This window comes from Heptranchias perlo, chromosome 13 (genome assembly GCF_035084215.1).
Source record: "Heptranchias perlo isolate sHepPer1 chromosome 13, sHepPer1.hap1, whole genome shotgun sequence".
Lineage (NCBI taxonomy): Eukaryota > Metazoa > Chordata > Chondrichthyes > Hexanchiformes > Hexanchidae > Heptranchias > Heptranchias perlo.
Genome location: NC_090337.1, coordinates 30101272 through 30116523, shown reverse-complemented (window position 1 = coordinate 30116523; position 15252 = coordinate 30101272). Strand labels below are relative to the sequence as shown.

At 45.5% G+C, this 15252-nt stretch overlaps 1 protein-coding gene across 1 annotated transcript in view; it reads right to left on the bottom strand.

The window, feature by feature from the left end:
• LOC137331117 (intestinal-type alkaline phosphatase-like) overlaps window positions 1–15252 on the bottom strand; it is a 43673-nt gene that overhangs the window by 15227 nt on the left and 13194 nt on the right. The window contains exons 4-5 of the mRNA XM_067994723.1: window positions 13242–13416; window positions 3745–3917 (exon numbers count right to left, since the gene is read on the bottom strand). Of these exons, the coding sequence (XP_067850824.1) occupies window positions 3745–3917; window positions 13242–13416 (348 nt within the window). The remainder of the gene's footprint in view (window positions 1–3744; window positions 3918–13241; window positions 13417–15252) is intronic.

The window sequence follows — 15252 nt, the reverse complement described above, 5'->3', positions numbered from 1 at the left end:
ATTGTAATTTTTTCCCGCATAATTACACTTTACCACACAAATAGATCCAGATATCTACTTCTACAAAGCTTCAGCTTGGCTAAATTAGTACCACCCTCACCTCTCAGCAAGAAGGTCATGTGTTTGAGCTGTACTTTACGACCTGATCATACAGTCTAGGCTGACATTTGGGTGCAATTTCAGGGGGTGACTGATCGGGGTATTTCAAATGTTAAAAGTGGACTGGCTATAGTTACTTGAAGGTAAATCAGAGTCAGAATAGCGGGAGGCATTCAAGGCATTCAAGGAATAGATACTGAAGGTTGAGACCAAATATGTTCCCACAAAGGAAAGGGTGAGACTCCCAAATCGAGAGCCCCCTGGATGTCAAGGAGCATATTGGGTAGGATAAGGCAAAAAAGGGAAGCTTATGTCAGAAACTGAGAGCTCAATACTGCAGAAAGCCTAAAAGAGTATAGTAAGTGCAGGGGTGAAATTAAAAAGGAAATTAGGAAAGCAAAGAGGGGGCATGAAAAAGTATTGGCAAGGAAAATCAAGGAAAACCCAAAGATGTTTTATGAATACATAATATAATTGCGATTACGGAGACATAGCTGCAGGGTAATCAAGGCTGGGAGCTGAATATCCAAGGGTATTCAATATTTAGGAAGGGCAGGCAAAAAGGAAAAGGAGGTGGGGTGGCGTTGTTAGTAAAGGATGAAATCAGAGCAATAGTGAGAAAGGAAATTGGCTCAGAAAATCAAGATGTAGAATCAGTCTGGGTGGAGTTAAGAAGCACCAACAGGCAGAAAACACTGGTGGGAGTTGTCTATAGGCCTCCAAACAGTAGTGATAATGTAGGGGACGGCATCAAACAGGAAATTAGAGATGCATATAACAAGGGTACTACAGTAATCATGGGTGACTTTAATCTACATACAGACTGCCCAAACCAAATTAGCAATAATACTGTGGAGGATGAACTCCTGGAGTGTGTACGAGATGGTTTTTGTGGACCAGTACGTAGAGGAGCCAACTAGGGAACAGGCTATCCTAGATAGGGTATTGTGCAATGAGAAGGGGTTAATAAATAATCTTGTTGTGGGGGTCCTTTAGGGAAGAGTGACCATAACATGATAGAATTCTTCATTAAGATGGAAAGTGAAGTAGTCCAATCTGAAACTAGGGTCCTAAATCTAAACAAAGGAAACTACGAAGGTATAAGGAGTGAGTTGGCAATGATAGATTGGGGAGCTTCATTAAAACAGAAGGCTGTGGAGGCCAAGTCACTGAATGTATTTAAGAAGGAGATAGATAGATTTCTAGACACAAAAGGCATTAAGGGGTATGGGAGAGTGGTCTTGAGATGGAGGATCAGCCATGGTCATATTGAATGGCGAAGCAGGCTCGAAGGGCTGAATGGCCTACGCCTGCTCCTATTTTCTATGTTTTTATGTTTCTATAAAGAGCAAGAGGTTAACTAAGGAAAGAGTAGCGTTTATTAGAGACCAAAAAGGTAACCTGTGTGTGGAGGCGGAAGACGTGGGTATGGTTCTTAATGAATACTTTGCTCCAGTCTTCACAAAAGAGGTGGACGATGCGGACATTGTAGTTAAGGAGGAGCAGTGTGAAATATTGGATGGGATAAACATAGTGAGAGAGGAAGTATTAAGTGGATAAATCTCCAGGCCCGGATGAAATGTATCCAAGGTTGTTAGAGAAGCAAGGGAGGAATTAGCGTAGGCTCTGACCATCATTTTCCAAGCCTCTCTGGCTACAGGCGTGGTGCTGGAGGACTGCTAATGTTGTATCATTGTTTAAGAAGGGAGAAAGGGATAGAACGAGTATTTACAGGCCATTCAGCCTAACCTCGATGGTGGGCAAATTATTGGAAAAAATTCTGAGGGACAGTATTAATTGTCATTTAGAAAGGCATAGGTTAATCAAGGACAGTCAAGATGGATTTGTTAAGGGAAGGTCACGTCTGATTAACTTGATTGAATTTTTTTGAGGAGGTAACAAGGAGGGTCGATGAGGGTAGCACGTTTGATGTGGTCTACATGGGCAAGGTCACACATGGCAGACTGGTCAGAAATGTAAAACCCATGAGATCCAAGGGAAAGTGGCAAGTTGGATCCAAAATTAGCTCAGTGGCAGGAAGCAAAGGGTAATGGTCAACGGGTGTTTTGTGACTGGAAGGCTGTTTCCAGTGGGGTTCTGCAGGGCCCAGTGCTAGGTCTCTTGCTTTTTGTGGTATATATCAATGATTTAGACTTAAATGTAGGGGGCATGATTAAAAAGTTTTCAGATGATACAAAAATTGGCTGTGTGGTTGATAGTGAGGAAGGAAGCTGTAGTCGACAGGAAGATATCAATGGACTGGTCAGGTGGACAGAAAAGTGGTAAATGGAATTCGTTCTGGAGAAGTGTGAGGTAATGCATTTGGAGAGGGTAAACAAGGCAAGGGAATACACAATAAATGGTAGGATACTGAGAAGTTTAGAGGAACCTTGGGGTGCATGTCCACAGATCACTGAAGGTAGCAGAACAGATAGAAAAGGTGGTTAAGAAGGCATATGGGATACTTTCCTTTAGTAGCCGAGGCATAGAATATAAAAGCAGGGTGGTTATACTAGAAATGTATAAAACACTAGTCAGGCCACAGTTAGAGTACTGCTTACAGTTCTGGTCACCACATTACAGGAAAGATGTGATTGCACTAGAGAGGATACAGAGGAGATTTACAAGGATGTTGCCAGGACTGAAGAATTTTAGTTATGAGGAAAGATTGGATAGGCTGGGATTGTTTTCTTTGGAACAGAGGAGGCTGAGGGGAGATTTAATTGTGGTGTATAAAATTATGAGAGGCCTAGATAGAGTGGACAGGAAGGATCTATTTCCCTTAGCAGAAAGGTCAATAACCATGGGGCATAGATTTAAAGTGATTGGTAGAAGGATAAGATGGAGTTGAGAAAAAATTTTTCACCCAAAGGGTGGTGGGGGTCTGGAACTCACTGCCTGAAAGGGTGATAGAGGCAGAAATCCTCATCGCATTTAAGGGGTATTTGGATGTGCACTTGAGGTGCTGTAACCTACAAGGCTACGGACCAAGAGCTGGAAAGTGGGATTAGGCTCAATAGCTCTTTTTCGGCCGGCACAGCCACGATGGGCCAAATGGCCTACTTCTGTGCTATAAATTTCTATGATTCTATGATTCTATGATTACAGACTGTAAACTAAACCATGCTAAATTCATACCGTACCCTTGGACATTGAAGCGACTTTACTATACTGTTACTATGAAAAAAGAATTAATGGTAAGATATTGAGATTATGTTAATTATGTTATCGTAGATATGAAATAAAGCAGTGTTACTCAATGCACCTCTGGGCCTGACTTCATATTTGATGACTCTGCAAGTGGGAATTAAGTTACATGTCACTCAGTGTTGTTTTGTGGTCCTGTTGTTATTGATTGGCTGGAGTAACTAGATATAAATTGGATTGGGTTATGTGGGATGGTCCAAATGTGAGCTAATTTAGACATTTTAAAGGCTGGGAATTTCCTCGTGGCTTCTCCCACTCCGTTGCCATAACTTTGTCAGAAACCCAGTTTAAGCGCATAGACAGTGTTTCCACTGTATGATTATCAGATGAACAATTAATTAACTAATAAACTCTTTATTAAAAATGGAGGACTATTATAAAAGAGCTTTGAGGCTTGACTAACCTCTGAACCTTATAAACATAAAGAAATAAACTTACGTCAATATCTACGTTATTTACGAGCTGGAAAGCAATGTCTTTGCAACCAGCCTTAATTGCATCAGATGGCAAATCAGCATCACCATACCAATTTCTGTCTGCAACATGGGCGTAGGTTGCAGCTGGAGAAGCGTGTTGAACCCGAGTGGTTGTCACAATGCCAACTGACTTTCCTGAGCAAAAGAACAAATTTAAAGATTAGCTAATATAGATGAAAAGCAATTCCAAGACTACAACAGTGTAGAGAAAAATGTCTCAGTAAATTTTACCAATAGGTGGATTTAGGTGTGGAGAATCATTAGACTTTCATGACATCCCTCACCTTGATGAGCATTAACTTCATAAAAAGCTTTGTAAAAAAGAACTTTTAACATTTGTAATGATCTGGAACAAGCTGCTTTTGGTCAATGTACAATCTGTTTGTCTGAGTCATGTAGTTTATCAAGAATATAAATATGCCTGTCTGTATTTATCAATAAATGTTGTTCTGGACAAACGTATGAATTAATTTTGTTCAAAAAATTGACTGGGCAAAATTCTGTGCAAAGCTAAAGATGTAAATGAACTGTTTTATTTGGTGTCTAGTTGGTCTACTATATTTGATAGCCTGTCCAAACATTTTGTATGTTCAATAAAAATTAAATACCTCTTCACAGATATTAAAGTGTTGTGCATTGCTCCTTTTTGCAGACTTTAAGTTGGCTAAGAGAAGAGGGGAAGGGAAAAGAGAATGAGAGAGTGAATGTGAACAACCGACTAAATGATCAGGCAAGCATCAAATATGATAGGCAGGTTACTCAACTACAGATCAGAGAAAACAAGAAATGCTAAATTCTGGTTATGCTACAGCTGGATCATAAGACCAAGAGGCACCCGAAAGGATTTGGTGTCCCAAATGATAGCAATTCTTAGAGCAGGTGCAGCTACATTAAATAGCTTCGGTAAGAACTGTCAACATTTTGAATACAGTGCCTTATGGATGGACTCCTACCAATACTCCTAGATATGCAGCATGAGACCAGTAGATAGAGAAACTAGGACAGAGTTAGTGAGCTGAGTCAAGAGGGAAAACCATAAACAAGAAGCTAAAAAGGGAAGCTATAAAAAAAGAGAAAATAGCCCGGGGTAACCAGATAATTCAAAAGCAAGGGAAACAATCTGGAATGAACAAAAAGATCTAGGGGGGAGAGGGAGGATTATAACCATTCCCACCCGGCAGAAACTGGGCGGGAAAGCAGTTAAAATCCATCAGGTGACTTACCCACCGATGTCCCGCCCGGATCCCTCTGTTGCCAATTTTTACCGGCACTTCTGGACTGGCGGCTGAGCTGCCCACCCAAAGTCCTCTTTAAATATGCAGAATGAGGTGCAATGATGTCATCAGGCCCCAACAACAATTTTAACACCGGCCTGAGTAAGGAAGCCCCAAGGGCTCTCCCGCCAGGTGAAGGCCTGTCAGAAGAGGATAAGAAGCAGAAGAGGCCATTCAAGGTAAGTTCATTACAAGAGGAGCAGGAATCCAGACAGAGAAATTTTGGGATCCTCTAAGAAACAACGCTCACTTTAATTACTCTTCTCCTTTTTAAATATCTGTAGAAACTCTTACTATCTGTTTTTATATTTCTAGCTAGCCTTCTCTCGTACTCTAATTTCTCCCTCCTTATTATTCTTTTAGTCATTCTTTGCTGTTTTTTATATTCTGTCCAATCTTCTGACCTGCCACTAATCTTCGTGGAATTGCATGCTTTTTCTTTCAATTTGATACTATCTTTAACTTCCTTAGTTAGCCACGGATGGTATGTCCTTCCCCTGGAGTCTTTCTTTCTTACTGGAATGTATCTTTGCTGTGTGTTATGAAATATCTCATTAAATGTCTGCCACTGCATCTCTACTGACCTATCCCTTAACCTAATTTCCTAATCAGGTAGGAAAGTAAGTTGTGAAGAGGACATAAGGGTCCCGATATTAGGAGGGCGGCGGGTTCTCAGCGGGGGGTTGACTGGGCGCATGGGTAATGCGCCCAGTGAAATCGGGGTGCTCCGCACGCGATTGCAGGCTAATTGGAGCCACTTACCTGTGCTTCCGGGTTTCCCGCTGGTAAGCTGCGTGTTGGGCGGACCCAGGGGGAAGGCTGCTCCCAGGTTTAATGATGCCCCACTCCAGGTATCATTGGATGGGGTGAGGAGGAGGGGGAGGACAGAGATCTTCCCCCCGGCGGGCGGGAGGAAGCAGCCTGTCTCTGCCACAAAGAAGGCCTGGCTCGAGGTGGCAGAGGAGGTCACCAACACCACCAACATATCGCCCACCTGCATACAGTGCAGGAGGCGCTTCAATCACCTAAGTCAGTCAGCCGAAGTGAGTACACTTACTCATTCCCCCACCCCCTCCATCTGCCACATCACCGCTCCCACCCCACATCTCCTTCTGCACTGCCAACACTACTCTATCACATCACCCCTCACACCCACTCAAAGCTCATCCTCATCTTACCTGCACTTACTCACCTCGCCAGTACTCATCCCACCACTACCACTCAACCCAATCCTCATACAATCTCATGGCTCTATCTTATACTCACGCTCAAGGGTGTTTGAGGGTTTGTCATGGTGTTTACCTATATTTAATTTCTGATCAACTCACATTACATATTATATTGTCACCACTACTGCCACGTCTTTGCGAATCTTGTCTGGTTTGTGCAATAATGCCCTTTCCTGAGGATCACTATGAAGACCCACAACTGATGCCACCCATTGCGTCACTGCAGAATGGGTGTAGGTGAATTTGCAGGGCTCTTTTGTGCAGACGACTTAGAGACATCGGCGATGTCCCCGGTGGCACCCTGGAAGGATGCGGAGGAGAAGTTGTTGAGGGCAGTGGTGACTTTGACAGCGACAGGTAAGAAGATGGTGCTCGGGCCAGCTGGGAGCAGCTCGGCACAAAGGAGGCTGCAGATGTCCACGACTACATGTCGAGTGACTCTGAGCCTCCATGTGCACTGCTGCTCAGAGAGGTCCAGGAAGCTGAGCCTCGGTCTGTAGACCCTGTGCCGAGGGTAGTGCCCTCTGTGACGCATCTCTCTCTGCCGTTGCCCTCCCTCCTGCTGTACAGGTGGATGTGTCACAGCACTGTGTTGTTGAGCTCCACGTGTCAGAGGTGGATGGCGTGGCCGGCGAGGCTGGTGATGCTGTTCGTCCTCCGAGGAGGTCATGACTGCAGCTACGGCGGCCCCCATCCGCAAGATGTACATCTGAGGGGGTCCGCAGGGTAGGTAAATGTGTCTGGACACTGGGATAAGTGTGCAAGTTGGTGAATTTTATTGTTAAGAGGAGGGTGGTAGAGGCCAAACTTTGTCCAAAGTAACAGAGTGGCCTCCTGCAATGAGTGAGGGTCTCCCCCCACCACCTGTCAAATGGACCTTTGCAGCTGCCACAGGCTGGTCGCTGCAACACGTCCATTTCAACTGGGAGTGTTTCCTCCAGTACAGGAAACAGTCTCAGTTCATTGCAAAATCCCAGCCCTCCTAAAATATCAGGTCAATCAGGTCTGTAAAAGACCTGAAGTACCTGTTTAAGTACTTTAAGTGGCACCCCGCTGGCTTTAATTGCCGGCGGGAGTCCCACATGCGGGGGCTGTGCACGCATGTCAGCGCGTCACTGAGGAACCCGGATGTGGGCGGGTTGGAGTCGGGCTCCAGACCCACCCCGGGAATCCCCGATTTTCGCAGCCCCCCCGCCACGAACGCACCCGATCGCGGGTGCTAAAATCGAGCCCAAGGAGTCTGCAAAGGGATATAGATAGGTTAAGTGAGTGGGCAAAAATTTGGCAGATGGAGTATAATGTGGGAAAATGTGAACTTGTCCACTTTGGCAGGAGGAATAGAAAAGCAGTATATTATTTAAATGGAGAGAGATTGCAGAACTCTGAGGTACAGAGGGACCTGGGTGTCCTAGTACATGAATCACAAAAAGTTAGTATGCAGGTGATTAGGAAGGCAAATAGAATGTTGTCATTTATTGCAAGAAGAATGGAATATAAAACTAGAGATGTTTTGCTATAGTTGTACAGGGCATTGGTGAGACCACGGGCTCGAATTTAGCAGGCCTGCGGGTTCCCAGCGGGTGGTCCTCCGGGAGCGTGGTCAACACGCTCGGTGAAATTAGTGGGTTGCCCGCGCGATCGTAGCAGGCAACACACTAATAGGAATCAATTACCTGCTCCTCCGGGGTCCACGCTGCTGGTCTGCGCGTCGGGCGGGCTGGCTGCGTATGCGCAGTATGATCTGTCAGCTGGAGGCTCTCTAGTTAAAGGGGCAGTCCTCCACTGACAGATGCTGCAACCAATGGAACAAATTACAGCATGAAGCAGCCCAGGGGGAAGGCTGCTCCCAGTTTAAAGATGCCTCACCCCAGGTATCATCAGATGGGGTGAGGAGGAGGGGGAGGACACAGATCTTCCCCCCGGCGGGCGGGAGGAAGCGGCCTGCCTCTGCCACCAAGAAGGCCTGGCTCGAGGTGGCAGAGGGGGTCACCTGCGCCACCAACATATGGCCCACCTGCATACAGTGCAGGAGGCGCTGCAATGACCGCAGTAGGTCAGCCACAGTGAGAACACGAAGTCTTTCCCCTACACTCCGTCTGCCACAACACTGCCCCCACCCCACATCTCCTTCGGCACCGCCAACACTACTCTGTCACATCACCCTTCATACCCACTCAAACCCCATCCTCATCTTACCTCCACCTACTCACCTCGCCAGTACTCATCCTGCCACTAACATGCAACCCAATCCTCATACAATCTCATTGCTCCATCCCATACTCACCCTCTCGTGCATCTCCCTCACGGCCAGCCTCACTCAACCTGCCACCACCTGTGCTGCAGCCACAGGGCATGCATCACATATGTGCAGTGGGCAGCGTAAGGCAAACGTGTCGTGAGCATGAAGTGGGTGCACAAGGGTGTCTGAGGGTTTGTCCTGGGTGTTGCCTATATTGAATTTCAGAGCAACAAACAGCACACATTATATTGACACCACCACTGCCATGTCTCCGCGAATCCTGTCCGTTGTGTCCAATAATGCCCGCTCCTGGGTATCACTATGAGGACCCACCACTGATGCCACCCATTGTGTTACTGCAGAGAAGGTGCAGGTGTATTTGCAGGGCTCTTCCGCGCAGACGACTGAGAGACATCGGCGGTGTAGCCGGCTGCACCCTGGAAGGATGCGGAGGAGAAGTTGTGGAGGGCAGTGGTGACTTTGGCAGCGACAGGTAAGCAGTTGGTGCTGGGGCCAGCCAGGAGCAGCTCGGCATGAAAGAGCCTGCAGATCTCCACGACTACATGTCGAGCGAATCTGCGCCTCCCTGTGCACTGCTGCTTGGAGAGGTCCGGGGAGCTGCGCCTCGGTCTGTGGACCCTGTGGCGAGGGTAGTGCCCTCTGCGATGCGTCTCTCCCTGCGGTAGCCCTCCCTCCTGCTGTGCAGGTGGGCGTGCAACAACACCGTGTTGGGGGGCTCCACGTCTCTGCGGCGGACAGCGTGGACTGCGAGGCTGCTGGAGCTGGTCATGCTGTTCGTCCTCCGAGGGTGTCCACACACCACCCAACTGGCAGGTGTTGGTCTGAGGGGTTGTGCAGGGTAGGTGGGTGGTTCCTCGGACTGGGGCTGCGGTTTCGTGTCGGTCTGTCCTCTGGCTTGGCGGGGGGTGGTGGAGGGCAGGGGTTGCCCTATGTGACGCGGTGGCCTCCTGCGTGGGTGAGGGCTCTCCCCCGTGGAGTGCACCTTGGCACCTGCCACAGGCTGCTGACTGCAACACGCCTGGTTGGAGAGAGACTGTTTCCCCCAGTGTGTGAAACTCACTGCCTTGAACCTAAAATCCCACACTTCCTCTTTTGACAGCTGATTCAGCTCATTAACTGACCTCAACAAGCAAGGTAAGTACACTCAAGTGGAACCCCGCTGGCTTTAATTGCCTGCGGGATTCCCACCAGCGGGGCTTGCGCGCACAGCCCCGCACGTCAGCGCGGTACCCGGAAGTGGGCGGGATTTTGGCGCGATCCGGTCACGTGACCGGATATCGGGATTTTCGGGGCCCCCCCGCTGGAAACCCGCAGGTAACCCGACGCGAAAATCGAGCCCCACATCTAGAATACTGCGTGCAGTTTTGGTCTCCTTATTTAAGAAAGGACAGAATTGCTTTTGAGGCGGTTCAGAGAAGTTTCACTTGACTGATTCCTGGGGTGAGGGGTTATTTTATGAGGAAAGGTTGGACAAGTTGGGCCTGTATACATTGGAGTTCAGAAGAATGAGAGGTGATCTTATTGTAACATAAGATCATGAGGGGACTTGACGGGGTAGATGCTGAGAGGATGTTTCCTCTTGTGGGAGAGACTGGAACTAGGGGACACTGTTTAAAAATAAGGGGTCTCCCATTTAAGACGGAGGTGAGGAGAAATTTTTTCTCTCAGTTGGTCGGGAGTCTATGGTACTCCCTTCCCCAGAGAACGGTGGAGGCAGGGTCATTGAATATTCTTAAGGCTGAGTTGAATAGATTCCTGATTAACAAGGGAGTCAAAGGTTATAGTAGGTAGACAGGAAAGTAGGGTTGAGGTCACAATCAGATCAGCCATGATCTTTATCAAATGGCAGAGCAGGTTTGAGGGGCTGAATGGCGTACTCCTGCTCTTAATTCGTATGTTCGTAAAAGAAAAATATTGCGGATGCTGGAAATCTGAAATAAAAACAGCAAATGCTGGAAACACTCAGCAGGTCAGGCAGCATCTGTGGAAAGAGAAACTGAGTTAACCTTTCAGGTCGATGACCTTTCATCAGAACTGGAAGATGTTAAAGATTAGCAGTTTATAAGCAAATACAAAGCCAAGAAAAAGGCTGGGGGGTGGGGGCAGGAAAAGAACAAAGATAGGGTTGAGGGCAGAAGTGATTAAATTACAAAAGGGATGATGGGGGCAAGGCAAAAGGGGGTCTAAATGGGACAAGTAAAGAAACAAAAGATGCATCCAGAGGAGGTGTAAATAGTTACAGTAGAATAGCAGAGGGGGAGGGAAGCATGGAAAATATGGCAAAGCAAAGAAGGTTCCCGTGGTGCAGGAATGTGGCGCAAAAAAGGCAGGTAGTCCCCAGGGGTGCAGATCACACCGCGCGGCCATGTAGCGATAGGGTATCCCTACCCCAAGCACCATCCCAATTCTCCTCCACTCCCAGTGGCTCTGGTGCAGCCATCCTCCATTACCAGCACCTGCTGTCTGAGAGAAAATGGGAGCGGTGGTTAAGGTCTAGCACATTTGAAGAGACAGGCTTTTGAAGGAAGAAAGAAAAATGCCAAGTGTTTTAGGAAGAATTCCAAAGAGGAAGGCGTAGTGACTGAAATATTGGTCAGCATTGGTGGAGTAAAAATCCAGAGTCAGACAAGCGGAGGGTTCAGGCTGGGATATAAAGATGAAGAAGATCGCTCAAATAAGATGGGGTGAGACTGTAGAGGAACTTGAAAACAATAATGAAGCAGCTGAAGTCGATACACTGTGAGATAGGGAGCTTGGCAAGAATCGGGGTGATAGGTGTGCAGGAGTTTGTGCAAGAAAGGGAACTTGGGCTAGAGTTCTGTATTAATTGGACTACAACGAGGAGGAGGGGGAGTGGGAAAAGCATTCAAGAAATCAATTCTGGAGGTGGCAAAGTTGTATTAGGGTCTCAGTGGTGGAAGGAGAGAAGTAGGGATGGAAGGGGGCAATTCGCTGAAGATAGAAAAATGCAATTGTGGTGACTAATTAGATCAGGGGTGTCAAACTCAATTTATATGGGGGGGCCTGATCTGACATCCTGGCGCTTGCCATGGGCAACAGCTATTTGGACACACTGGGGTAGAAATTGGTGTGTGTTTTGCCCATTTTTGGGCGTAAAATGGGCGCTATGTATACTAATTACTGGGCGCACTCCTCCACCTAATCTGCGCCGGCAGCATGCTGCTGCCATATTGGTCCTCGCTGATTTTAGGAGTACCTGGCAGCTGCCTGAAATCAGTGTTGGATCAATTTAAATATGTAAAGAAGGGTCCTGCGACTGTTTCAGGACCCTTCTGCAAAATGCGCAAACATCTAAGTGGAGCACGCGCCCTGCAAGCTACGACTAGTTTCTCCAGTTCTACAGCGGCTTAAACAGTGGTCCTTAAAGGGGCTGCTGGATGCCACTAAAGAAATGGTAGGGAAAGTTTATTTTACTTCTCCTTCTGTGGAGTGTGGAGGAGCAGGATTGAGCCTCCCAGCTCTACAATGCTGCTGTGGGCCACTGCCAGCCCATACTCAGTACTAAACGTTCCAGCAGTGCACCTCTGGGTAGCACATGAACAGTCCGGGCGTCTGTTGCCCTGGGCTCCCACCTTCCCAGCCGTGAGACCCTCAGAACACTCCCCCCTCACCACCCTGGACTTACTTTGCAGCCAGACGCCTTCTCTTGGTACTGGCAGGGGGCCGGCAGGTTGGCTGATCTTTGTCTCTCCCCCCACCCCCCCATTGGCCAGCTGCTGTTTTCAGGGCTGACTGGCGCCATTGAAATGAAGCCCGGCAGTTAAAATCTGCTGGGCCTCTGACAAAGACTCCTACAGTCCCATGAGTTTCTCGCTGGGAGCTAAAATCACCTCACATGTTTTAAAAATGTTTCAATATCTGTTCTCGCTTCATGGCTGACAATAATAAGCAAATATCCAAAAAGAGTTTAAATTTTACAGTTTAAATTGAACAAATAATTGAGAAAAACTTCAAATTGTGTGAAATCTTGTTCATCCCTCCCCCTAAAAGATTTTACATTCAGAAGGTCTACTTGATCTGGAAAGCTAGGTGACCCAGTTGCACAATTTGCCAATACGACTTTGAACAGAATGTTAAATGCAAGGGAAGAAATGTATGTTTTCCTTCCTTGAAGGTAGACAACCTGTTAGTGCTAAGTATCAAGTAAATCATGCCGATCTGCCTGTCTTCCTCTCTCTCCTACCTCTTTGATGTAGCTTTTGATCACCTGTCCTAATATCTCTTATGAGGCTCAGTATCAAATTTTGTTTGATAATCTCTCCTGTGAAGCTTGGGACATTTTACTACATTAAAGGCGCTATATAAATGCAAGTTGTTTTTATTATTGATGTGAAATTCAATTTAAATGCAATTGGCATTAGGTAGCACAGGGACTTCAAACATCCTCAAGGTTACAAAACAAATATTGTTAGGCTGTTATGACTGGTCAATAGAGTGCATTTTGAGTGAAGAAATGTTCTGGTTTTTGCAATAGTTTTTGAATGCATTTCTAATGTTATATATGGGCCACCAGAGCAGTTCTTTCCCCACTACATTGTAAGTACAGCAGTTTGAAAACTCATGATGGTCACCTTTATTGTTTCAACTATCTTAGGATTTTTTTCCCCGAAAGTTTTATTTGCTGAGGATAAAATGATTATTGAAGGTAGATTTGTATCGATAAAATGTACCATACCTGCATGTTTTGCCCTCTTCAGTACTGACGTGACTTCATTGCCAAAAGTTGACTGACAGTTACTTCGTCTGGTAGCTGCACTCACTCCAATGGTTCCAAGGTTTGCTTTTACTCCACAAAGATAAGCAGTGGCTGTCCCAGCACTATCAGGGACTTGATGATCAACATTGTATGTCTAAAACAAAAAAATACATTCTTTTCAGAGCTTTAGTGAATTAGTATGTCTGTGCAACAAGTGACTCTCCATTTGTTCCCAAGTAGTCTTATTATATCTAGGCATGTGTGCCTTGAAAGAAGATATGTCACTGATACGATTTGTGGATTTCTGTAAGGGGATTTGATCTTAGTGTGGAAAAAACAATCTTCTCCTCACAGCAATTAGAAGAATACGTGAGGAAAGTTGAGAAATATCGAATTTGAGAGTTTTGCCCGAGAATCTGGCACTTACTCAGATCACAAATTAAATTTCAGCTCACTGGGATTCGTTATTGATTTTATAATCAGTGGCCATATTGTGTACTGGGGCAAAAGCAGGCATTGCGGGATTCCCCACTTCATTTGCAAAGCACTACTGGAACTAAAATGTGTGAAAAATGTAAGAATTTTATAATAATTACTTACAATCAGTTCTTAGTGTCCACGTCACTGTGCATCATTACTGATGTAATAAAGCTCCAAAATAGGTTTAGGATGACCATGTTCCTCCCATTACCAAGGGTAGCCCCTTAGTGGATTAAAGGAGTAAATAATGTTGTACAAGTAACTTTAAACTTAATTTTGGCTTTAAGAAATGCTAATATCCTGAGATTGGACTGCAGAAATAATTCAATTTATATTCCTGTAATGTCTTGGATAAGTCCCACTGTGAGTGTTTAAGTCACAATTAGCTTCAGTGTCTAGCAGAAGATCCAAACTAGAGGACTGAAATTTGCTAATGTGGGACAAGAAAGGAACCAGAAGAGTAAATTAACAGCTAGATTGGACAGTCTGTTCCAAATCTCAGGGTCAAATAACTTTATCCCCTTAGTTTACAACTTTATCTAAATCATCTAGCCTATTGTTTTGTATTTGTAATAACTTTATCAGTCATGTGATGTGATATATTCCATCTGCTTGCATCACATTGTAATTTTTTTTGTAATTTTGTGAGGCTTGTAACTGACATCCCTTGGCAATACTTTCAAGCAATTTCATAGAGGAATTCACAGCACAGAAACAGGCCATTTGGCCCAAAAAGTCTATGTCAGCATCTTTTTCCACATGACCCAACTAGTTCAACCCTATTGTCCTACTTGCTCTCCATTTCCATTAATATTCCTCTGTTCAAGCAACTAAAATTCCCTTTTAAAAGTATTTCTGCACTCTGCTGTAACAGTGGTTTGTACTAGAGGTTACACACTCTAACCACCCTCTGTGTAAAGAAATGTTTTCTAACCTTTCCTTTAATTTCTTTTGTGATTATCTGATTATTTTGTGATTATCAGCACTTTGGACACAAAATTACTAAATCATCTTGAGTTGAGTAACATTTGCATAATGGAAGATTTTAACTTCCCAAGCATTCAATGGTCCAATAATGAGCCATTTAGCATTGAGGGCAGGTGAGCTGAAAGATATGTCGACATTATAAATGACCGTTTTCTATCACTGCATGTTTGTGAGGAGACTAGGGATAATCAGGTGCTTGATTTAATCTTCAGTAATGACCCTGATATAGTTATAGACCTCCTTGTGGGGGAACATCTGGGCAACAGTGACCACAAAATTATTAGATTCAAATTTTCTCTAAGTTTCCTGATGGAAATCTGTCCAATAAGTTTTGCCCCAGGAGTCCACCATCTAAAAGGGGATTAGGGCGTCAGTTTTGCTCTCTCCCACTTTCCTCTTTTACACTTTCCTTGGACTGTCCATCCTGATATTTCCTGGGACTCTCAATGCTTCCTGTGCAAGTTCAACATTGCCTTCCTCCAAGCAATGTCACAGGAGATCCACTCATTATTATATTATAAAG